General features: G+C 37.6%; 1 protein-coding gene across 1 annotated transcript; it reads left to right on the forward strand.

Annotated features, from left to right (window-relative positions):
- Nucleotides 1–11325: 11325 nt before the first annotated feature.
- Nucleotides 11326–12505, forward strand: LOC103962934 (ethylene-response factor C3-like). Its single transcript, XM_009375715.3, has one exon. It carries the CDS (start codon nucleotides 11428–11430, stop codon nucleotides 12175–12177), a length of 750 nt encoding a protein of 249 aa, XP_009373990.2. The 5' UTR covers nucleotides 11326–11427; the 3' UTR covers nucleotides 12178–12505.
- Nucleotides 12506–27595: the final 15090 nt, after the last annotated feature.

The following is a 27595-nucleotide window of genomic DNA, read 5'->3' on the forward strand; positions in this document are numbered from 1 at the left end:
TTTAAAAAAATTGTTTATACTGTGATGTGAAAATAAATAGCTGTAAAATAAAGTTGTTGAATGTTTGATAAAAAAAATTTTGTGTGAATGTTTAACAAAAAAATAGTGTTTGAATTTTTGGTAAGCTTTTATATAAAACTACTATGAATATGTTAAATGACTAAAAATAATATGGTATTGAATGTGATATAATAATTGCCAAAAAAATAATGTACAGACAAAGATTGTTATTTGGTAAAATATGCAGAGGTATACTTATCATTTGAAATTTTCATTAAATGAGTATTGTTCACTATACTTTGAAAAGGAAAAAAAAAAATTAGGAGCATGGTAGACCCTTTTTCTGCTTTTCTATGCTTTTTGATGTCATTAACAGCAATTTAAAAAAAAAAACATTTTTATTTGTTTTACTAAGTACATTTGGTGTTCCAAATTTTTCAATAAACTACTTCTTTTAGAAACACTACAACCTCAAACCAGCCCTAAGCATGGGGATATATATGCATATATATATATATATATATATATATATATATATGTATGTATAATTCAGTCAAATAAGATTCAAATGCAAGCATTTGAGAGATTTGAGGCCATATATAAAAGGGGGTATTGATCGATTTCCCCTCAACTTGTAAGGAGCTGCCAATTTTCTTTATGAATTTTAAGTTTAGCCGACTATCTCTTTGAACTTTTATAATTGGTCAATTGCCTCTTTGAACTTTAATTTTTATCATAAACCCTAAACCATCAAATTCAAACAAAAAGTGTAAGCAGTGAACTAATGGATGTAACATCCCACATTGCCCAGGGGAGTGATCCTTAAATGTATATTCCCATCCCTACCTAGCACGAGGCCTTTTGGGAGCTCACTGGCTTCGGGTTCCATGGGAACTCCGAAGTTAAGCGAGAAGGGGGCTAAAGCAATCTCATGATGGGTGACCCACTGGGAAGTTGCTCGTGAGTTCCCAAAAACAAAACCGTGAGGGAATGGTAAGCCCAAAGCGGACAATATCGTGCTACGGTGGTGAAGCGGGCCCGGGAAGTGATCCGTCCGGGCCGGGATGTGACAATTTGGTATCAAAGCCTAACCCTGGCTGTGGTGTGCCGACGAGGACGTCGGGCCCTTAAGGGGGGTGGATTGTAACATTCCACATTGCCCAGGGGAGTGATCCTTAAATGTATATTCTCATCCCTACCTAGCACGAGACCTTTTGGGAGCTCACTGGCTTCGGGTTCCATGGGAACTCCGAAGTTAAGCGAGAAGGAGGCTAAAGCAATCCCATGATGGGTGACCCACTGGGAAGTTGCTCGTGAGTTCCCAAAAACAAAACCGTGAGGGAATGGTAAGCCCAAAGCGGACAATATCATACTACGGTAGTGGAGCGGGCCCGAGAAGTAATCCGCTCCGGGCCGGGATGTGACAATGGAAGGTAAGCCCAAAACAGACAATATCATACTACGGTAGTGGAGCGGGCCCGAGAAGTAATCCGCTCCGGGCCGGGATGTGACAATGGAAGACGAGAAGAAGAAAAAAATTATATAAAAGTTTAGGAGAGGTAAATGGGTAAAACTAAAGCTCATAAAAGAAATTGACAACAGCTTATAAGTTTGAATAAGAAATTGAATTAAGATAAGCATTTTTTTTTTCACCGATGCTACTGAAAACCGTACGCATCGGTTGAAATTTAAGCGTACTTATATTATTGAACTTGACTATTATTTTTTCCTTATTTTTGTTTTATTTTTTCCAATATTAAAAACGACTTCAAACTCCTTCATTTCATTGAAAGTGACAATTGGCTAGCTTCATACAATGCACCACATGGCCTATCTTCGTTTTACGCTGTAGCATTCCCAATTCAACACCACAATTATTAAAAAGTGGATATTTAAAGGGGAAGTATTATTGACACTTCAAAAATCTTATTCTACATTTTTTACAAGTGTATTTTTATTTTCAAATATAAAAGTTTGGAGTGTAAAATGAAAATTTTGAATTTGTGATCAATTTCTGAAGGTTTGATGAACCATGCAAATTAAAGCATCCTTTTTTATATCTACCTAATCTTCTATTTTATTTATAGAAAAATGCTAAAGCACCCTTTGGCCTTTGCAAAGGTAAAAGCAGTAAGCAAGTAATCCGGTTTGTAGCTCAAATAATAATAATGAGCGGTTACACATGCACCCAAAGCTCTTTATTCAATTCGCTTAATACTTGTATAAAAAAGATAACAAGGTACAATGCTTTTAACAATTTCTATACCCATAACACAAAAGAAAAACATATTCAACTTGTATATATAACAATTAAGATGATAATGTTGTGGCAATGGATGTATGTGATGTTTCACTAGATATAGCTTATTCCCACGAGGGAAATGCACCTAGATTGACCTCATGATACGATGGGTAGCTCTTTATCCGGTCGTCCTTTGAAACTCATCTATCTTCCTTTCTTAAAGATGCACTGAGTTCTCCACCACAAAAATGCAGAACTTGTCGCTAAATATATATAAGTAAAAGATGGCAGTTTCTGAACCCAATAATTTGAACGACAAAATTGAAGGCAGTACACCTAGCTAGTTGAATGCATGATTTGTACAGGTTCATGCACTGTCTAAATCCCAATAGGGCTCAAATGGCCATAGCCAATTTGTTTTCCCGTGTACGTGCTTTTCCTTTTCATGTAATTTTTTTCCCTTTTTTTCTTTTTTCTGGCCTATCCTATTTCCCGTTTTAAAAGGAAAGAAAACTGGTTTGATTGAGTTACATCTACATGTTGAATTTGTTGAAATCCTTGTATTAATTATACATTCACTCCATGCTTTGATGCTCCACATGCAGTGCAGAATCCCAGTTGGCAAGCATGGGTGTATCTGCCATGTATTAATTATACATCCACTCCATGCTTTGATGCTCCACATGCGGAATCTCAGTTGGCAAGCATGGGTGTACCTGCCATCACTACAATCAAAGGAAAGACAGCAGGGAAGAACATTTTAATATTGCTGAATGTGTGCAGTTGCTGAGTGTGGTGTCGGTATAAAGGTTTCTCCACATGTAGTATAGGTGAAAAGCTTTAACCTCATTGTATATAAGTTGGCCTTCCCCATAAGGCTTTAATTTAATTCATCGGAAATGTATGAAAGTTCAAATCAGTAGGAAATCAACTCTTCCTACATACACACACTTCGTCATTTTTAGATGGTATCAGAGCACCTTCCTGGTGCCTGAAACACTTCCGCTCGATCTCGTTGTTCATCATGAGTGACGAAGAAACTCCTAAACACAAACCACAACTCACAACAACAATGGACATCACTGATCCATTCTACATCCATCACTCGGATCACCCGAGTCTACACCTTGTTTCCAAACCATTGGATGGTGACAATTATTCCACATGGAGTCGTGCGATGACAATCAGCCTCAGCGCCAAGAACAAGCTCGGTTTTGTGGATGGTTCGATAGAAGCCCCGCCAAAAACCGACGCCAAATATTCTCTTTGGAAACGGTGCAATGATATGGTCCTCTCATGGGTCGTTAGTTCTGTTGGTAATGATCTGATGAGCAGTGTCCTATACACGGATTCACCTTCTGAGATATGGGAGGATTTGAAGGAACGTTTCTCGCAAGGAAACGTTTCTCGCATTTTTCAAATTAAAAGAGAGATCATTGAACATCGACAGCGTCAACGACCCATATCGGCATACTATACCAAACTCAAAGGACTTTGGGATGAACTAGCGTCCTACAACACCATCCCAGCCTGCACATGTGGAACGATGAAAGCGATCAATGAAAGAGAACAACAGGAACAGGTTATTCAATTTCTCATGGGATTGGATGACTCTTATTCGGCTGTTCGTGGACAAATCCTCTTAATGCAGCCACTACCAAACATTCGTAAGGTATATTCTTTGACCTTACAAGAAGAAAAACAAAGAGAGGTGGCAGAAGGTGGTGAAAGCAACACTACACATGCCATGCACGTATCCAAGACCAGCTGGAATAAGCAGCCTCGCAAGCCGAATAATGGTGGCAAGGCATACACCGGTAAGGATTTTCATTGTACTTACTGCGATGGAACTACTCATACAGTTGATTACTGTTTCTACCTTCACGGATTCCCTGCTGGCCATAAGTTTCACGGGAAGGACGTAAAACCTCCCAACAAAACCAGGCGCGCAGCAGCAAATAATGCCCACAAAGAAGAGGGCAAGTCGAGCACCACCAAAGAACCTGTTGATTTGAAATTCACAGTGGATGAGATCAACAAAATCAAGGCTATTCTTCGTGGTGATGGTAAAAATCAGTTTTTTGCAAATACAGCAGGTATACCTAATACACAATGCTATTCTTTCTCCACAAACAGTCCAGATTCTTGGATTATTGACAGTGGGGCTACAGATCACATTTCATCTTCTTTCAATTTACACGACAAAAGGAGACCACATTCTTCCTCTGTCAATCTGCCAAATGGGTCACAAGCACCAATTTCTTGTCTTGGTTCAATCAAACTCAATTCAAATTTAAACCTAAAAGATGTCCTTTGTGTCCCTGGTTTTCGAGTTAACCTGATGTCAGTTAGCAAAGTTACTCGGGGATTAAATTGTTTGATCATTTTCTTCCCTACTTTTTGTCTCTTACAGGATTTGGCAACGAAGAAGATGATTGGATTGGGGAAGGAGCGTGATGGCCTGTATTACCTAGTTCCAATCACAGAAAAATTCGTCTTTCGACAAAATAAGCCTGGGGTCGTTGCTGCTTCTGCATCCACATCATCCAATGTCTGGCACCAACGCCTTGGACATCTTTCCACTGGTCCAGCCCGTGTCTTATCTAGTTCCATTCCTGATATCTTTTTTAATTTTGATTCTCATTGTGATGTCTGTCCAGTAGCCAAACAAACAAGGTTACCTTTTCCCTTAAGTTCTACTTCTAGTCTGCAACCTTTCGAGTTAATACATTGTGATATTTGGGGTCCGCATCGTTTGCCATCTTCATCAGGTGCTAAATACTTCTTAACCATAGTTGACGATCACTCCCGATTTACTTGGCTCTTTCTCATGAATTTAAAATCTGAAACACAAGAGAAAATCAAACTATTTTTTGCTTATGTCAACACTCAATTTCAGCGTCAAGTTAAACAAGTACGCACTGATAATGGCGCAGAATTCATATCCATGCGTTCATTTTTTGCCAACTCAGGTACTGTTTTTCAACATACTTGCCCACACACACCTCAACAAAATGGGGTGGTGGAGCGTAAACATCGACACCTCCTTAATGTAGGTCGCGCACTCCGTTTTCAAGCAAACCTTCCTCTCAAATTTTGGGGAGAAAGTCTTCTCACTGCCACTTATCTTATCAATCGCACACCCACCATCGTTTTATCAAAAAAAACACCTTATGAAATGCTCTACACACGCCCCCCCACTTACATGCACTTACGGGTTTTTGGGTGCCTTTGCTATGCCACACACACCTCTCCTAAACACAAGTTTGATGCTAGGGCTCACAAGTGTCTCTTTGTTGGTTACCCTTCTGGACAAAAGGGGTATCGTCTCTACAATCTTCACACCCATCAATTTTTTACTAGTCGTGATGTGATTTTTCATGAGCACATCTTCCCTTTTGCTCATCATCCTCTCGACACCCAACCTGATGAAGTTGTGCCCGTCATTCCTCTTTCTCTCACCGATACCATATCAGATTCTTCCACCTTTCCACAAGAACCCTCATCTCCCATCATCTCTACTCCGCACACCTCTCCTCCTTCACCGGCCGAAACTGTCGCACCTCTCTCACCATCACCTGTGTCGCCACCATCACCTGTGTCGCCCTCACCACCACCTGCCCTTGGTCGTGGCCTCCGCCCCAGGCAACCTTCTGTGTTACTAAAGGATTATGATTGTTCACAGGTCACCACGGCGCCTTCCACTTCCGCTTCTTCTTCGCGGTCAGGTACTCGCTATCCCCTCTCTCATTATCTCTCTCCTTCACATTTATCATCATCTCATCAAGTGTTTATCAATAATATCACTCGTAGCATCGAACCTACTTCTTTTTCCCAGGCCAACCTTGATCCTAATTGGCAAGCTGCCATGCAGTCTGAACTTGCTGCACTTGCACAGAACCATACCTGGACACTCACTTCCCTGCCTCCTGGAAAACGTGCAATTGGCAGCAAGTGGGTTTACAAGATCAAATATCGCTCTGATGGCTCCATCGAGCGCTATAAAGCGCGTTTGGTTGCTAAAGGTTACACTCAAATTGAAGGCCTGGACTATTCTGAAACATTCGCACCCGTGGCCAAACTTACCACTGTTCGTTGTTTATTGGCCGTGGCTGCTCAACGCCACTGGCCTCTCCATCAGCTCGATGTCCAGAATGCTTTTCTCCATGGTGATTTGGACGAAGAAGTTTTCATGTCTCCACCTCCTGGACTTCGTCGACAGGGGGAGAACTTGGTTTGTCGACTCCATAAATCCCTCTATGGCTTGAAGCAGGCTTCCCGTCAATGGTTTTCAAAGTTTTCTCAAGCTATTCAACTCGTGGGGTTCAAACAATCAACCGCAGACTATTCATTGTTCACCTGCACTACTGCGCATTCCATTACAGTGGTTCTTATCTATGTTGATGACATGATCATTACAGGGAACAACCATGAGGCCATTCAACGGTTAAAACAATTCCTTCATCATCAGTTTCGTATTAAGGAACTCGGACCTCTCAAATATTTTCTTGGGATTGAAGTGGCTCGTTCACAGCAAGGCATTTCTATCTCACAAAGGAAATATGTTTTGGACATACTGGACGATGTTGGACTATTAGGGGCATGTCCAGTAGATTTTCCCATGGAACAAGACTTGAAGTTAAGGCCAACGGATGGTGAATTATTGAATGATCCAACCAGATATAGAAGGATCGTGGGACGACTCATCTACCTCACCATAACAAGGCCAGATATCACATTTTCTGTCCAAAACCTTAGCCAGTTCATGAACCAACCACGCAAGCCTCACCTTGAAGCTGCTATGCGAATCTTGAAATACCTCAAAGGGACTCCAGGACAAGGTCTATTTTTTCCATCTACAGATACTTTACAATTGAGTGGTTACTGTGATGCTTCATGGGCATCATGTCTAACGACTAGAAGGTCTGTGACAGGTTATTGTGTGTTTTTGGGGAAATCACTTATCTCCTGGAAGACAAAAAAACAACATACGGTTTCACGATCATCTGCAGAGGCAGAATATAGATCAATGGCTGCAATCACTTGTGAACTTACGTGGCTTCGTTATTTGTTACAAGATTTACAGGTCTCCCATGCAGCTCCAGCTCATGTTTACTGTGACAATAAGGCAGCACTACACATTGCAGCTAATCCAGTTTTCCACGAGCGAACTAAACATATCGAATTAGATTGTCACTTGGTCCGAGAAAAGTTACATTCAGGAATGATTGCAACAAAGTTCACACCTTCAAAACATCAGTTGGCCGACATATTTACAAAAGCACTAGGAAAGGCATCGTTTCATTCTCTTCTCAGCAAGTTGGGCGTTCAAAACATTCATGCTCCAACTTGAGGGGGAGTGTTGAAATCCTTGTATTAATTATACATTCACTCCATGCTTTGATGCTCCACATGCAGTGCAGAATCCCAGTTGGCAAGCATGGGTGTATCTGCCATGTATTAATTATACATCCACTCCATGCTTTGATGCTCCACATGCGGAATCTCAGTTGGCAAGCATGGGTGTACCTGCCATCACTACAATCAAAGGAAAGACAGCAGGGAAGAACATTTTAATATTGCTGAATGTGTGCAGTTGCTGAGTGTGGTGTCGGTATAAAGGTTTCTCCACATGTAGTATAGGTGAAAAGCTTTAACCTCATTGTATATAAGTTGGCCTTCCCCATAAGGCTTTAATTTAATTCATCGGAAATGTATGAAAGTTCAAATCAGTAGGAAATCAACTCTTCCTACATACACACACTTCGTCATTTTTAGAGAATTCGATAGTGACGGGCGAGTATATACAGTAGTGGTTCTTGGTTCCTAGTCGAAAATAGATGGGCCATACAACGTTTTCCTTTCGTATGGCTGTCATCAGTTAAGGAGAGCTCCCTAGTTTTGTAAGACGATGCTTGACGGAACTTATTACGAATTTAAATCCTCTTCCGATCTCACCGTTCAAAATTGATGGATTAAGAAATTCGCACTGTTTAAAAGAAGAAGAAACAGATCCGGACCTTTGGTTTGTGGTAAGGTAGGTAAGTGAATGGGCTAATAGGGGTACTAGGATTTAAAATAAGTGGTCCAGGTTTTTCGGTTTGTCGACTTCGAAGTGCAAGATTTTAGAGTTTGCTCCGATATTAACTTTATAAAACTTCAGTCGACTGACCCATTAAAAAGATTAAGGAGCTCTCTCTCTCTCTCGTTTATGAATATAGTTGTAGTAATAAAAAAATGGTTATCAACCGGACACTTAACTGTACCAATTTCACATACCACTTTTTTTTTCACCATCCTCGTTTAAAATTCCATGCTCAAATTACGTACTCATTTTGATTTTTACGAATATAGGCGTAATGTATCATGTTTAGGTCATACAATCATGAGGGTGATATGCAATTTTTTCATGTACCCTCCTCTTCTATCACTATATGAATGGTTGATTTATTCATTGTGATTTGTATGAAGGCATAATATGTCATGTCTAACTTATGTAATCTAGCCAGGTCAATCTATTCTAATTTTATCCCTCTCCTCAGTTAGTATTCCATGGTCAATTTATACATTCTAATTCATATGGATACAAACATAACCTGTCATGTCTAGATCATATATTCTAGGAGGTATAAATCTGACATGCAAGATTTTCTGTAATTTACGAAGGGTACTACATGTTACATGTGTGTATATATATAGGCTGGGTAAATAACACCAGAAATGCAAGTGGTATAAAAAGTGGTAACAAGTTAAGTTTTGAAGGAAAAAAATTGAACGACCATCTACTTGAACCATATTTTGTAAATTACATAATGTGACGATCGATATAGTTGGACTCATTAAAAAAAAAAAAAAGAATTCAACCATCAACTATCACATTATGATATTTACAAAATATGACCTAAAAACATAATCTTTCTACCCTTTTGCAAATTGAAGTAGCTGGTTTCAATTCATTTCTTGAATCACTAAAAAGGTGTAATGCTTTTCCTCTTGTTATTTTTTTATTTTTTATTTTTTTTGGAGAACCGCTTTTCCTCTTGTTTTATATTTTGTGTGCGCGCGCGAAAGCAGGCCTTGATCTTCTTAAAGCCACTTTTGACTGAGTGCATGAATTTTTTGCAAAAGAATTAGGACTTCCTCCATTACAATCCAAATCAAACACTCGTGCATTATTATTATACACATTAATTTAAGGAAAAGTAGCTTAATGTTTTATGTGTAATTAACATCTCAAATGTTTCAGCATGATTCTTTTTGGATAATACTTGATTCTCTTTTAGGGGAGGAGTCCATTCCCCAACTTGTAGATGACGTCATTCTCCTATTTGCAGATAACGCATATTCTTTGTAGAAATTTCATAATCAAAACAAATAATTTCTTCATCTTCATTTGTAGATCATTCTTATAAAAAAAAAAATCATTTGAATTGGAAATCATTTAGTCCTCCAAAATTTTCAAATAAATGGACGATTTATAATTGATATGTTACTTGGTACTTATACAGTTGATTATTTGATACATTTGGAAGACTAATTGATCTCCAGTTTGAATTATTTTTGTAGGAATAATCTTCAAATAAAAAATTAAGATATTCAATAGTTCTAATTTTAAAATTTGTAAGACAAATATACGTTATTTGCAAGCGACATAATATGTTTATCTCACCGAGAAGAATGCAAATATTATATGTGTTTATCCCACGGTGAAGAATGCAAATATTATTCTTTCTTTTTAAAAAAATTATTTGTATGTGAAATTAAACTCTAACCCCAACTAGGCACCTCCGGTGAACAAAGAGAGGTTTGAAACTTAGAAAACGACTATACAGTCTAATCATAAGGACAATCCTTTTTCTCCGTGACCACTTGTCTCCCAACATTGTTGAGAATATGGTTTTGTAATAAATGAGGGAAAACAAATTTAAATTATATAAATGTCATCTATATCTCTTTCTCAACATTATATTGACTCTTAAGAACACGTGATATATTTTGTCAAAATTGTAACCCATCCAAAACTTCACATTGCAAGCATAAATTAATTCATCACCTAACTATTAGATCTAGTGATATTCTCTTTTGACGTTAAAAAATGTTTCATATTTGAAATATTATTTTTCTAGCTAGTGATCAAACAAATAAACTGCATAACAATTACCCTATTGGTGTCAACTTATTCTATCACTGAGAAGAAATTTATTCTATAAATTGCATAACAATTATAAATGGAAAATATCTTATTATTATATCCAAGTGAATATTCTGATGGAATATTTCATTTTTAATGTTGATAATATCGTTTGTTAAAAAAAAAAATAAGGATGTTATTTTAGGATTATAATGCGTGGTTTAATTTATGGTTTTGGCTTGGATTTATGAGCGGCGTTCGTTCGGGGAATTGGTTTCTTCTTATAATTTTGAGAGGGACGAGGGTACGTAGACTGTTTGACTAGTTTAATGACTAAGTGATGGCGTGTAGTTTGGCTCATGTATACCCCTCTCCTTGAAGCTGTACTGTAGCTTGATCATCCCATTGTATGGAGTTAATTATGTGACAAGGACGACACAACAATGTCCATGACCGATCCGCAAAGTTGCAAACATATAACTTGCAAGTGGAGGTATGAATACCATCAAACCCACAATAAGTAACATCGCACAATGAAATCATCGAGTTGACGTCACGAAATACAATAAAATATTAAAAATAAATCTTTAACTGACCTGGCCGACATGTCCATCTTCCTTTTTTATTGGAACATGAACACGGATGGTACACCACATGTTTTTACGAAAGTGGTGAGAAATTTTATTTTTTAAATTATTAACCTTTTAACACATATATCTCACTATTTATATAATAATACGTACTTCATATACCGATACATTGAAAAATCTCTCATCTGACTTGTCTCTTTGACTACTTGTTTCCGGTCACGACCACCTTCAAAGTTATTCATCCCTATCTCTTTCCTTCTCACCATTATTTTTATTTGTTCACTAATATATTTTAAACATGGGTCCTAATGGGACCCAAATTCCCTTCTTTTCTTCCTATATAAAGTCCTACTGCGTTCAAAATATTTTTTATAAACGCAAAACGTACACCACTCACTGAAATATCCATTCCAATATTTATTCAAAGGAAATTCTGCAAATTGTTCATTCTTCCATAAAGCAAGATGGACTTGTCGTTCTTCCAAAACCGTAATTCTGAATTCTCGTTTGAATCTTCTTCTTCCTTCAACTCTCTAGAATATTATTCTCACGATGATCATCTCTCATGGAACATGTTCGACTTTAAAGATTATCACAACCAATCAGCCTTTCCCCAGCTACCATTTAATGAGAACGACTCAGAAGAAATGCTTCTCTATGGAGTTCTTGCTGAGGCGCCAGCAGGAGATCAGAACTCGTCGGATTCAATAGTATCCTCCACTCACTCGAAAGACCATGAAGAGGTGAATTCTTCTAGTGCCACAGCTAACGAAGATCAAGTGGTTGCTTATAGAGGCGTTCGGCGGCGGCCATGGGGAAAGTTTGCGGCTGAGATAAGAGATTCGACGCGAAACGGTGTTAGGGTTTGGTTGGGAACTTTTGACACGGCAGAGGCGGCGGCTCTGGCTTACGACCAAGCAGCACTTTCAATGCGGGGGTCTTCGGCGGTCCTCAACTTTCCAGCTGACGTGGTTCATCAGTCACTTGTGGAGATGAAGTATGGCTTTGAGGAGGGTTCGTCTCCGGTTTTGGCCTTAAAGACAAGGCACTCCATGAAGAGAAAGTCATCGATGAACAAAAAGAAGAAATCATTGCATCATAATCAGCATCAAAAGAATGATGAAGAAGGTGAAGATCAGTTGGAAAAAGTTGTGGTGTTTGAGGATTTAGGCGCAGACTATTTGGAGGAGCTACTCGGTATATCTGAGAGCTAACTAAGGTGGAATGGTACATCACGTCGCTTGATAATGAATAAAACCTTCTCAAGTTAGTCGAGCCAGCTGTCCTTAATCACATTGGTCCATCTGTGTCAAGTGTTAACCATACCATTTTTGGACCTTGTATTTTTGTTACTATTTTTGGGAAAGTATGTGGAGTGGAGAAGATGACGGTCAGTGGTCACCATAGCCAACTATTCCTTTCTTCTTAGATATTTCCTTTCTTCTTAGATATTGCCTTTCTTATTCACTTTTCATAATTGCCTTGTAAATTTTCATAATGGGTGATCAATAGAAAGCATTTGGGTAGTAGTATCCATACACATTTTTTTTTCCTCACATTTTTCTCAATTTCCAACTGTTGGATTGAATGACTTGAAAATGATCAAATGACACAAATTAACAATGTGTGTGAAAGAGAAAAAAGGGTGTGTGGATAACATGATCTAAGCTTTTCCATAATCATAGTACTAGTGTACGTATAGCTGTTTGCTAATAATTTTAGTCCATAAAAATTGATTAGAGTAAGTAACTTAGGTACAAAGAAGATAAGATTCTTGTTGGTGTTGGACCTTGATTATGACCGTTCCAACAGTTAAATCATTAATTAGTTTAATTACATTTGAAAAGGGTGATGTCACAACCAATTATAGCTAGATCACCAGTTAATCTCCCAAATTACTCAAAAAAATATTATATACTGTACATGTGAGTACTCTTGACGCATTTTTTTATTATATATTTTTGTTTTGTAAAAGACTCATAATGCATGTTTTGTTGACTTTAGTATAATTGTATTGAATTTGTGGGGTAGAGAAGCCAAAACAAATTAGCTCGTTACAACCTTTTCATTTGGGTCAGTGCTATTCGCACATTTATTTTTACTTGTCACACACACTTTTAAAATTTTAACCGTCGAATAAAATGAATTGAAAAAGACCAATAGACACAAAAATATGTAAAAAGTAAAAAGAAGCTTATGAATAGCACTACCCTATCATCTTCTCTACCTTTCTCATGTTTAAGATTCAAAATAGAAGCTAAATTTTGCCAGATCACCCTGTATCGACTCATAATAATATATGGTCAAAACTTACAAAGAGTACTAATTAAGTTGACCGAGTCACTAAATTGGATGCATCATGCATGAGAAACTTTTGATCCTTTCTGATTAACCAAAGAAAGAACCACCTTTGATCCTTTATTTCTCTTAAATATTGACAAACGATAAAGAAAATACTGTTATTTTGATCAGGATTTGGATACGTTTAGGGCAATACTATTTTTTTTTCTTTCACATTTTTGTTTAAAACTATTCGTTAATTTTCTTTGCTTTATTTCACTCAAGTGTTACAAATAAAATGAGTATGCATGGAAGAAAGACGTATGTGAAATTATTTCTCAATTGCTAAAGCCATACTAATTAACTATGTAATGTGAGATACTAATTCATTTTGGCCCCCCTTATGGCCATTTCAAGGTGTTCGATCGATGAAGCTGGGAATGAATAAGAAGAAAACAATGACTTGCATCCGCTCGAGGCAAAGCTGTTGTATTTGTACTTGGTACTTGGGACCAAAGCCTTGCTATATTGTCGGCAAGCAACAAGTGGGCAAAGCAACTAATCAAATCAAGCAACACCATTCATGGCATTCAAGAGATAATAGCAACCCTCTTCTTTATTTTTCTGATTTTTCTTATTTAAATCTCCTCATATTTCTCATCGGATGGTTCTGATATAAGGGAAACAAGAAGTTTAAAAAGCAAGTAGGCCATGCAATTTTGTCTCGGATTCTTTCTCCGGCTTTGGTTGGTGCTCACTCGTCATGCAGTTCTGCTTTCTTATTATGCTTCTCTTTCTTTTGATCTGGTTTCTTGGGCTTTATGTTTACCATGTTAGCATATGTTAGAAGAGATTGGCTTATATGAAATAGATTCAATAATAATATAAGGTCATAAGAAAAGTCTTACATATGACTTTGTATTATTGGTTCAGAACACTACAATTGCAATGAACTCGTTCCATGAAAATCTCCATCATGTTACAAGCAGTGCATTAGGCTAATTTGACTTTCTTGGGGTTGGGCACTCTATATTACGTTATTGGCCTTTTTGATAAAGAGTCAATTAGTGTCATTTCAAGAATATCAACCACAAAATTGGAACCATCGAACTAACTTTCAAAGAATCAACTTCTAGGTACAAAGTTAACCAAACAAAAAAGAAACATTGATAATTGGCTAGATAAAAAGATCATGGTGTTGAAGAAGTTGAGGACATGCGTCGTCGTGGTAGTGGTGGGCGTGGTTGGGGAAACCATTTGGGCCAGTCTGTTGCGTGTCGGAGAAGGAGGCGTTCTAGCTCCAGTTCTCCGGCCTAACTTCACGTGTTGCATATTGTGACCAGCTCCAGAGAAACCACCAACCACACTTGCAACTTCAAGCACCGTACTTGCATCATGTATATCATGTAAACCTTGTAAGATTGCAACATGGCTTTTACCCATTTGATGACTGTTTTGTGACAGACACGGTAAGCCAACAAGTAGCAATATCATCAGATACAAGCAAGAATTAGGAGCCATATTAATTCTACACTCCCAACTCTTGAGCTGATCGAGCTTATATAATGCTTGAAATATGTACATAGATCACGAGATAGGTGAATTTGTAATTTGTGTGGTACTGTATATATAATATATTGAGAATCTTACATTTATTAGGTGTAGTAGAGTTATGGCTTGACCGCTAGATAGGCTGTTTGTGTTGTAACTCGTGGCATATACTTTTGGATTTTCTAACCAACCCCCCACAAAATTAATGAAAGAAAACAAAAAAGGAGAGAGAATCCGCTTGGATTGAAAGTCAAATGAATTAGGGAAACTAATTGTTCCATTGACTATGTCACATACAAGGGGAGACCCGCATGCTTGCTAGAGAATTTTTCCTTACAATATTAAAATTTTAGGATTGATTTTGTTAACTTTTTTTTTTTTTTTTAAAATTTGAGCGGGGTAATAAATAATTGATGTGATGTTGCATTTTTTATTAATTAGGAATATCATTGTATAAATTCTAAGTATTTTATGTTTAGGAATCTTATGGGATATTGTAGATCTTTACTATTGGACTTTATATTGCTTGTAGGATAAGTAACAAAACCAATCATGTTTAGTATAAAATAAAGACACAATGCAAAGCAATTACTGTCTCTTTGTAAAGTACCCCTCTTCCTATTTAGAGGGTTGAGGCAAGAAACACTTGATGCATGGAGAATCATCACAGAATTCCTCAAGCCATTTTCTCCTCTGCTTGCCGCTCCGCTATCTTCTCTCTATAAAATAAGTTTACAACATGAGAAATTATTTTTACACATCATTTCTTGTTTTGGACACTATTATTTTCTTGATTTTCTTTCACTTTACTTGATCTAAAGACTATTTATATTCCCTTAATTCTCATTTGTTTTATTCAATCGAAATTTTATAAACAAAAGAGTGCAATAGGAGAAAAATAGAAGTGAGAATGAAGTATAAATAATACGGGAGATGATAATCATCATGCTTCTAAGTTGGCATGACCAAAGAAAAAATGATCTTCAATTCTTCTGCGAGCTTGCCTGATTCATTTTCCAGCTTCAATATATGGGCTATGTTGGCCATCTATATGTATATATAATATATCTATATACATCTGTAAAGGGTTTAGGGTTCGCAAACTCTTATTCTTTTGTAGTTTGCAAACTCTTTATCTAATTGTAAATTATATGGGCGGTGCTATCCACACACTACTCTTTATCTCTTACACATTCCCTATTACTTTCTGTCGTTTGATCATCTTCAATTCATTTGATCCAACATGCCGAAAATTGAAATGTCTGTGTGAAAGGTTAAAAATGGTGTGTGAATGGCAGTATTGCACCACCCTACTTAATTTGCTAGTATGCACTGCACACCACCTTATTATGTATGTTACACGGACAATCTTGTATATTCTTTCAATTGCAAACTGAAAAGTGAGAAGTAACGAAAACATGAATGAAACTTCAAAATTTGTCACCTCTTTGGATATTTGTTATGGCTGTATTCTTTTGCAAATACTAATTTATACATCTAGTCGTGTGTCGTTTAGGTTTCTTCTATAAGTACGCTTCTTGGACAAGAAAAAGTAATTGAAAGTGCTTTCTGAAAACGCTCATATAAACTAAAAGCACTTTTAAGTTTTTTTACCAAACATATATTCAGAACTGTTTGTAGTCAAATATAGATGGGGGAAATGGAGTAAGTGCTAGCTAACAACAGCACATAATTTGGTGCATAACTTTAATACAAAGATGAAGCCGACACATGCTGATATGCCTCAGCCTCATATCTACATTAATCATAATAAATGTGAACGACACCATAGGTGATAGGACCCAACATTTGAACTAACTGCTGAACTGAAACTACATTCTTTCTTCAGCAAGGATTATGATAAGTTTTTGGATACTGTAAATCTCCACTCGTAATGCAAACATTGAATTTGAAACCATAACTTAGGAAGGCGCACCTTAACCGCATCGATCCTTTGTTATGAATCTTTTCTATGACGATGGTGGTGGTGGTGATGCCCATGATGGTGGTGGTGGCTGTGGTAATGTCGGTGGTGTTGATGGCAATGGCTGTGAGGATGGTGGTGGTGGCGATGCAAATGATGGTGAAGGTGGAGGTGGCGGTGGTGGGGCTAATGAATCTGATGGAGACGGCAGCCGTGGCAACATTGGTGGCTGCGTCTGCGGAGGAGAAGGAGGAGATGGTAAGACATAACGGAAATGGTTACGACGACGATTGACTAGGAATGCAGTAGGGTAATACAGAAGAAGCTGCTTCCGAATCAGTAGCCACATTCATCAACACTAATAAACTCATCAACAACAAAAAATATGCAACACCCATTTGAACTAAGCTTTGCTGAAATACAAAGATATTTTCCATGCCAAGTAGAGAAGCCAACTCACACTTCTTATAACCAAAGGACCGCTCATCAAACCTATGGCTGGAAAGCTCTATCTAACTGGAGCAACTTACATGACACGGGACGCCTTCCCATGTTATAGAAGTTGTCCTTACTAACCAATCGAGTAGACAATAATAATTTCAACACAAAACTGTAAATGTAAATTCGCACAATGCCATACCCAAGTGCAATTTTTTTGTTAAATTTTCCCCCAATTTCAGAAACTACATTTATAGTTTTTAAAAATGATGAACGCAACTAAACTACTTAGTACTTGTTTCAAAAGCAAAAAATTTTGATCTAAGAAGGATACCAAACAACCCCGTATTTATCCCACCACCCTATAAACCAACTGTTCGGGCATGAATTTCGCTGGGAAGGGTCCCTGGCTTGAGCACACAGCTCCCCGAGGAGTTGGCACTTTGGTTGTTTGTCAGGCTCTTACTTGTCGAGATGCTGCAAGAGGAGGACACAGTTAGTTCTGAAAGGTGCATTTGTGGGGCCTTAGGTGTAGGCTTTGAGGCTCACAATCAAAACTAACTGAGTGTGAAGGCATGCCACTGCCATCTCTGTGTGACAGATGTAGAACAAGTGTATTTAAGCCGATTACTTGGGCCCCAAGTTATTCTAACCTTTTGTTATCAAAGGATTTTCGTGGATGGGTTAAGTCCACATTAAGTTCTTTTCTATGCCTTGAGACCAAGGACTTTTAGTTTGTTATCTTGTATGCTTAAAGGGTGAAGGTCCAAATCTGATTAAGTCACCAGTTTGGTTCCCATTTAGCCTTTTTAATGATGGTAAACCACTAAGTAAGCCAGATCTGAGCACTTATGGGACTTTGGATCATCAAAAGACTAGAAACGACTTAAATATATACTGGGAAATACATTGTAACACCAGATCTATTGATTTAAAGACAAAACAAGAGAATCGGGCAAGATTTCACCTTGTCGGGTAAGGTCTAAATGTCTTACGGTCTCTTCTCCTTGTGGTTACAGGGGATCGAGTACTAAAACGGGATGAAAGATGAACAAGTTTATATGAGAGAATCGATACCACATCATTTGGGAAAAGTAGTAGAGCTTTTACACTAGACAAAAGATGTCTTTCTAAGGAAAATATATGGCTAAAAGAGTGCAAAGTCTGAACAAAACGCAGCTTTCTGGGTATTTGCTTGACTGAGAAGCAAGTTGTATATTTGTTTGTTTGATTGGTTGAGTGTCCTTGTCTCTGGGCCATCTTCCTCCATTTATAGACGAATTAGCCCGATTGCTCGTAGCTTTGTTCTTGCCCGAAAGCAATTGAAGGGTAATGACTCATCAATATTTTACTTGTAGTGCCACTGAAAAGTACTTTTGGGCTGAGAGTAGGTTGATTTCTATCAGTTGTCACTTCTCTTGTAAGCACCTAACCTTTGCATTAATGGGGGAGCGCCAATTGGTCTTGAGATGGACGATCTGGGCTTGGTGCTGGGCTTTGAGCAAGCCTGCTTTCTTTAGTCTTTTTGGGCCCTCCTTCCTTTCGGCCCAAAGTTCAAATGTTAACCCAAACACTAACATCAAGCTTTACACAAATCATTCCTAGTTACAGATTACAGATTACAGGTTACAGATACAATACAATGCAAGGATGTAGAAAAGCATATTCCAAGTTGAAGATCCACTTCGCCAGAACATCTTGCTGCTGCGAGCGATGCGCGATATTTGCGACAGAGTTCCATGTTCCAAGAATAAATGAAAAGTCTTCATGGCTTCATCACTCTCACCCAGCGCTGCAGAAAAAGTGTAAACATCATTGACAAAGTCTTCAGGTCTGGCCATTCAAAATGGTTATTGTTAACCTCAAGCATTCGACATCAGTATATCAAGTGTTTCAACATCGGCAAACATGTAGAATCGAAAAAAATGGCATCACAAGCGCCAAATACTACCATGTTTAATGCATCCTGACCATCATTATTAGACATAAAATCGGATCCAAATTAGGTAACTAGAGCGAGATAAATAAACCCACATCTAACAAATATCAATTAAAATGGCCTTTTTTTCCTCTCAGGAGCCTTTTGTTCTTGAAACCAAGAAGTTTTGCTCCCCTCTAAATTCTGCGTTGCCCTACCGCTGCATTGTTTTATAAACCAAGTAAGAACAATCTGTTACAGTTTCATTCCATGTTCAGTCCACAACCAGAAATTCCATGTAGTCTTGTAGTAATGCCTTTGATTAAAATGACCCAACCTCAAATCAAATACTACATCCAACTACAAAAAAAAACAGAACCATATCTACAGATAAATCTTTCTTTTTTTTTATATTGAAAGCAGGGGAAGAGAATGGCATCGAGCAGAATACGTATTTGCGCTTTACAAGAAATTGAATTATGTAAGATTAAAAATATGTTAGTAATGCAAAGGGAAGAAAGAATAACCAGCTCACTGTAGAGTGTCAAGGGACACTCGTGATGCAGTAGAACAGCAAAATAGCACACGAGGTTGTAGACACCTTGGTAGCCACGCATCTCAAATGGAACTAACAGTTCGTGCAATAATCGAAGAAATAAAAGCTTAATCATATATGATATGAACTACTCAAAATCACAGGAATTGCCAGAAATGGAGCAGTGCGAAAATAAAACACACCTGTGGCTGCTCACAAAGCCAACACATATCAGTTTGTGCTTCCAGCCTCACCTGCATATGAAATAAATCGGTCAGAGCTTAATCAACACGGCCTTGGAACAACCATCACCTTGCTATATAATGAACTAAAAGGTCATCAGTAAAACGGTAGCCCACCCCTTCAGGTACCAACTCCCAGGACACAAGTTCTTCACTTCTAACGCATCCAGCCACTTCGACACACCCTATTTCAAAGATGAAACCGTAATTTGTCAAATTTGTGTTGTGTGCACGTGTGATGTCTAGACCGCTTAAGCGAGGAATAAAAACAAAATGCAACAGTTTCTTTCTCCAAATTTGAACGAAGATTGATAAAAAAGAGCATTCCACTGGAGATAAATCCACAAGGAAGATACTCTTGATGTATTTATGCAGACACACACACACACACACTTATGAAACGAGGAACATCCATGAAACAAAGTACCAAACTTAGAATACCTAAAAGTCAGGGAAACGGGGTAATGTTCCGGAAATTTAAGATCAGTGATTCCTTCAACTGGATAAATTTCTCGGTAGAATTCCTCCATTGCCTTGATTGTAGCTTCATCAGGAACCTTAGCAGTGGCATGAATCCAGAGACGGCCTTCGAAAGACAAATTCAAGGCATTACAAAGACGATTGTCTCCGTCAACAATTACAATAACCATAACAACAAGAGTCCAATAACAACTATCACAACAAAACAATATCTAAATTGAAGAAAAAAGCAATAACACTTGATGAATCAAATTTTTTCGAAGAAATCAAACTCTTACAAATAATAAAAATTGCTTCTCTACAAAAATAAGATCAAAACTTTGCAGCTTATTTAAAGTTTCTACTCCCACTTAACGAACTAGCTAGCTATAGCATATAACAGACAACATTCTCAAAAGTTCAAAACTTCACTCCCAAACATTAAAAAATAAATAAATAAAAAAAATAAAAATAAAAAAAGATATGAGAGTATCAGAATTTTGAATTGAATTCGGAGACTTTAAGGTAAATTTCTAACACTCCCCACTTTACGAACTAGCTAGCAAATCACATACCACATTCTCAAAAGCTCAAAACTTTACACACCAACATAAAAAAACATAAGATTAAACCAAAAGGGTATCAGAATTTTGAACTGAATTCTAAGAATTTAAGGTTGAAACCTCGGATAGGAGAAGGCCAGGACCTGCCCTCGACGCGCTTGATGCCATAAACCAGCAAAGAAGCCCATGGTTGGTGCATAGTCAGACATGGGTTTCTGTAATTCCCAAAAGAAGAATGTCCTCCTCCTCCTCCTCCTCCTCTTCTCATCCTGAGATTCTTCAGATGCGATTTCGGCCGTCTGATCTGATTGTCGCGCCGTTTTTTTCAGTTGACTGGAAAAAAGTTCTGCATTGATGAGTTTTATCCTATGTTTTCTTTTAATAGGAACCTTTTTGTTACCGACCAGGAGGGGGTAACAGTAATTGAAAAATCACTTTTTGTACTCGAGAGTAGAGACAAAGATTGCTAACAACATATGAAAATAAGAAATTTGTGATTTAAATGATTTTGGTCAAATCTTACTTATAGATCGAACTATAGTCAGAGTAGAAGTTTTTATTTCTCATTTTCTTTGTTTTACCTTCAAATTACGGTTAATTAGTCAACCTTTAGATTCACAAGATAAGAAACTCAATTTTGTATTGATGTTGGGTTGTCGGATAAGCCTTAAAAACACAAACACACACAACGGACCAAACACAAACGAAAAAACAAGAAAATGACCTTTGTATTCAAGGTCAAGATTATGTCAAGATTATTTAGTTTCCTAATTGGAACAAGAGACTACAATTTGAGGGTTTGTGCCGCTGGCTTTTAGAGGGATTTTAAAGGTTTAGTCGGGGGACGCTTTCTTTTATGCAACTTTAGAGACAGAGAGTAATTACTAGGGTTCTTAGAGATTTTCTACTCTAAGGTGTTTTCATTCTTTTTACTCTTAATAATATTTTCTATGATTTCAATTATGAATATGCATAACTAATTCCTTTTGCTTAGATGAAGCCTTGAGCCTTAGCATGAATATGTAATTTTTATTTAATTGCTTATAATTGATTGCATGCATACTTTGAATTATTGATCACCATGATTAAAACTATCTAATTGTTTTAATGCCTGATCACCATTAAGATCTTTAGAAAAGTAATTTGATGCAATTTTGGTTGAAAGGTTCCTTGAAATTGACGATGGCTTCTTGTGATTAATAATTACAATTACACTTAAAATGAACACCACATCTTAGCAGTTGCATGGTTTTTCAAAGGGTTTTCATAAAACATAATGAATCTTTCATATTTAGATTTGATCCGAACATCCGGACGAGTTGTATGCTAAATATATATTCTGTGTTGGAGGTTCCAAGTAGAATATAAATTAGGAAAACCTAACGTTCAAGCGGCATGTGTAGATCATAAGAAATTGGTATAAATTCATAAGATTGCTAGGTGATGGTGAAACCCTAGTCCTTTATAAATTGATATTTAAAACTCTTCTTTTGTCATATTAGTTTTTAATTAAAATTCGTTTTTAATATTACTCAATTTCAAAATCTCTTTTCTCAATTTTTAATTCTAAATATTTAATTAGAAATTGTTTCTACATGAATTATTAAAATAGTCATTGAGGAGAACGACTTTGCATGAGCATCTATACTACAACATCATTGTATTCTTGCAAGTATTTCATGTATTTTTATCCCTACTTTTATAGGTAGTAAAAATCATATCAAGAAATAGGCGCCGCAGCTGAAGATTATTTTAGATAATTTTTGTTTAGACTTTTTATAATTTCTTATTTTTCGTTAAAAAAATAAAAAATAAAAAAAATATTTTAATTCAATTTATTTTATTATTTTCGTTTTGACTGGAGAATCTGCACAGTACATGGTCCAAACCAGATCAGGAACTGCCTAGATTACACAGTTTGATTCAGAACCAGAACGCACACTGCACAGACTGCGACGAGAAATTAAATCGGCGTGGAACTGTTCACTTAAGTAAGAATTAGGAGCCATATTAATTCTACACTCCCAACTCTTGAGCTGATCGAGCTTATATAATGCTTGAAATATGTATATAGATCACGAGATAGGTGAATTTGTAATTTGATTGGTACTGTATATTTAATATATTGAGAACCTGACCTTTATTAGGTGTAGTAGAGTCATGGCTTGACCACTAGATAGGCTGTTTGTGTTGTAACTCATGGCATATCCTTCTGGATTTTCTAACCAACCCCCCACAAAATCAATGAAAGAAAACAAAGGAGAAGAGAGAATCCGCTGGGATTGAAAGTCAAGTGAATTAGAGAAACTTATGAAATATTGTTCCATTGACTATATCACATACAAGGGGAGACCCACATGCTTGCTAGAGAATTTTTCTTTACAATATTAAAATTTTAGGATCGATTTTGTTAACTTTTTTTTGTTTTAAATTTGAGCGGCGTAATAAATAATTGATGAGATGTTGCAGTTTTTATTAATTAGGAATCTCATTGTATAAATTCTAAGTATTTTATGTTTAGGAATCTTATGAGATATTGTAGATCTTTACCATTGGATTTTATATTGCTTGTATGATAAGTAACAAAACCAATCATGTTTAGTATAAAATAAAGACACAATGCAAAGCAATTACCTTCTCTTTGTAAAATACCCCTATTCCTATTTAGAGGGTTGAGGCAAGAAACGGCTCGATGCATAGAGAATCATCACAGAATTCCTCAAGCCATTTTCTCCTCTGCTTGCCGCTCTGCTATCTTCTCTCTATAAAATAGGTTTACAACATGAGAAATTATTTTTACACATTATTTCTTGTTTTGGACACTTTTATTTTCTTGATTTTCTTTCGCTTTATTTGATCTAAGGACTGACACACCCAGATCAAAAATTGGGGATTGCTGGCCGTCACGTGAGGGTGACGTAGCCAAGTGCACAATGCGGAAGCAAAAGAGTGAAAAATAAAGTCAACGAGATAATTTACAATAAAAAGATCAGTGAGTGATAGTGACAAACATGGAAGGAGAAATGTACAGTAGAAATTCAAGTATCCTAGGTGCAGTCCAGAACAAACAAACTCTACACAAGATAACTAGAAAATCCTACATGGAGGGTGCTTTGTCAGAACTGCCTCGATGCCTCTTTCGTCACCCACGTCCTCACTACCTAAAACCTGGACGGGGGCAAAACAGAAAACGTGAGTGGGCAAAAACAAAGTTGTTTTTCAAACCATTTCAATATAAAATAATAACCCCTCTCTGTAAAACCCATATACTTTCCAGAAAAGATTATACGTACTTGTATAACAAATCATGCTAAAAACGATAAAACTTAAATATGCCATGCTAGAAATATGCCATGTCAGAATATCCAAACAATTAGTATAAGCATCACGCAGGTGAGATAAAACAAATCATAATATGCCAGTAATATCAGTACGTCAGCCGAAGTCACCTAAAGTGACCTGTACGGCTGAATCTATAGCTCCTCAACCACTATCCTGCACACGAGTCGGAACCACCTATAGTGGTTTGTACGAAAGGCTGGTGTATCTAATTACGCTCAGTGCTACGATCACGTAAAGGCTGTGCGATATATCGCAAGTCACCTACGAGTCGGAATCAACTAAAGTGGTCTGTACGACAGGCTGGCACCTACCTTGGATCCAAGGTGAGCGTACGGTACGGGAGGTGAACGATCACGTGAAGGCTAGGCCCTACTCTGGCGGAGCACCATCACCGAGGTGCAGGAATGTAACCTATAACTCAATCTCATCAACACCATATCTATCACTAACAATATACTCACCTAACTTACCTGAGCGTCCGTGGCACCAAAGCATAACCAACACAATCACAATAATATTAATATCGACGATATTCGACATGGCATTTCAATTATAAAACCATTAAAGCGTAATTTCTGGAAAGATACCAATCATAATATATATATATATACACAAAAAAACAAAAGCCCACTCACTGATACGTAAAAGGGTCGTAAGCCCCGAACCTCGCGTGGTTGCGCTCGTCCTCCAGATAGTCCTCACCTATATGCGAAACAACTATAAAACCATCAATTTAACGCACATAACCAATCTTAGGTAATAACTTCTCATACATTGCTCAATTAGGGTGTTTGAATATATCAATGTGATATACTCAACCTCACGAACACCCCCATATTTTTAAAATAATTTTCCGACCTCCCACGCGCTGGCACGTGCCTAGCACTCGTGTGGAAACCCTAACGCCGTTAAGGAATATTCCGTTAAAACCCTAACAAAAGTTAACGGCCGTTACCTGACGCTGTTAGAATATTCCGTTAACTCTGACGGAATATTCGCCTCCTTCTCCGGTGAGCCTCGCCGGTCGCAGCCGTCTGTTGCCGTCTGCAACTCGAATTTTCGCCGGTTTCTGGAAAAACTTCAAACCTTAATATCTTCTTCATTTCTCAACCAAATTCCATGAAATTTGCACCAAAATAAAGCTTACAACGAGTAGAACAAAACCTTACCACTTTGGAGACCTAAAACCAACGGAATCTCGTCGGAAGAACCTCGATAATCCGGCCAAACCTGCAACTCGATGAACTCGAGCTTCCCGACGTCCAAAACACTTCAAAATTACTCCCCAAGCTTCGTGAAGACATCCTAAAGCTCCCTATAACCTTAGAAACTTCTAAAAACCACACAATCACGTGTGCATGAACAATGCACCAAATCTGGGTTCCTTGGTTCTCGGGTTTTCGAGGGTTTCAAGTCCAACCAACACCACCAGTCGACTCCTGAGCTCGAAAGGAGTCCAAAAACACCAACAATAAACACGATCCGTGCCAGAAATGGTTGGATGGAAGTTGTCCGTACGATGAGGAAGAAAATGGAAGAAGTCCGAGAGAGAGAAGAGAGAGGGAGTCACGGGAAAGATGGGTGTGTGTGAGTGTGTGGTCCAAATGAGTTCACAACCAAAAAGAACAAAACAAACCAAACACCCTACAACACTAATTAAGGTCTAGGGGTAAAATCGTCTTTTCACACTAACGTTACAAATAATTCAGAACAGGCTGTCACAACAAGGACTATTTATATTCCCTTAGTTCTCATTTGTTTTATTCAATCGAAAATTTATAAACAAAAGTGCAATAGGAGAAAAATAGAAGTGAGAATGCAGTATAAATACTACGGGAGATGATAATCATCATGCTTCTAAGTTGGCATGACCAAAGAAAGAAATTATCTTTAATTCTTCTGCGAGCTTGCCTGATTCATTTTCCAGCTTCAATATATAGGCTCTGTTGGCCATCTATATGTATATATAATATATCTATATACATCTGTAAAAGGTTTACGGTTCGCAAACTCTTATTCTTTTGTGGTTTGCAAACTCTTTATCTAATTGTAAACTATAAGGGTGGTGCTATCCACACACTACTTTTTATCTCTTACACATTCTCTGGTACTTTCTGTCATTTGATCATTTTCAATTCATTTGATCTAACACGCCGAAAATTGAAATGTCTGTGTGAAAGGTTAAAAATGGTGTGTGAATGGCTGTATTGCACCACCCTACTTAATTTGCTAGTATGCACTGCACACCACTTTATGTATGTTACACGGACAATCTTGTATATTCTTTCAATTGCAAACTGAAAGTGAGAAGTAACGAAACATGGCTGAAACTTCAAAATTTGTCACCTCTTTGTATCTTTGTTATGGCTGTACTCTTTTGCAAATACTAATTTATACATCATGTCATGTGTCGTCTAGGTTTCTTCTATAAGTACGCTTCTTGGACAAGAAAAAGTAATTGAAAGTGCTTTCTGAAAACGCTCATATAAACTAAAAGCACTTTTAAGTTTTTTTACCAAACATATATTTAGAACTGTTTGTAGTCAAATATAGATGGGGGAAATGGAGTAAGTGCTAGCTAACAACAGCACATAATTAGGTGCATAACTTTAATACAGAGATGAAGCCGACATATGCTGATATGCCTCAGCCTCATATCTACATCAATCATAATAAATGTGAACGACACCATAGGAGATAGGACCCAACATTTGAACTAAGGTGCTGAACTGAAACTACATACTTTCTTCAGCAAGGATTATGATAAGTTTTTGGATAATGTAAATCTCCACTCGTAATGCAAACATTGAATTTAAAACCATAACTTAGGAAGGCGCACCTTAACCGCATCGATCCTTTGTTATGAATCTTTTCTATGACGATGGTGGTGGTGGCTGTGGTGATGTCGGTGGTGTTGATGGCAGTGGCAGTGAGGATGGTGGTGGTGGCGATGCAAATGATGGTGAAGGTGGAGGTGGCGGTGGTGGGGCTAATGAATCTGATGGAGACGGCAGCCGTGGCAACATTGGTGGCTGCGTCTGCGGAGGAGGAGGAGGAGATGGTAAGACATAACGGAAATGGTTACGACGATTGAATAGAGGCGGCGGCGGCGGAGATCGACTAGGAATGCGATAGGGTAATACAGAAGAAGCTGCTTCAGAATCAGGAGCCGCATTCATCAACACTAATAAACTCATCAACAACAAAAAATATGAAACACCCATTTGAACTAAGCTTTGCTGAAATACAAAGATATTTTCCATGCCAAGTAGAGAAGCCAACTCACACTTCTTATAACCAAAGGACCACTCATCAAACCTATGGCTAGAAAGCCCTATCTAACTGGAGCAACTTACATGGTACGGGACACCTTCCCAAGT

Source organism: the organism of the source record quoted next, unplaced genomic scaffold, assembly GCF_019419815.1.
Source record: "Pyrus x bretschneideri cultivar Hongxiangsu unplaced genomic scaffold, Pyrus_bretschneideri_v1 Contig11, whole genome shotgun sequence".
Taxonomy (NCBI): Eukaryota; Viridiplantae; Streptophyta; class Magnoliopsida; order Rosales; family Rosaceae; genus Pyrus; species Pyrus x bretschneideri.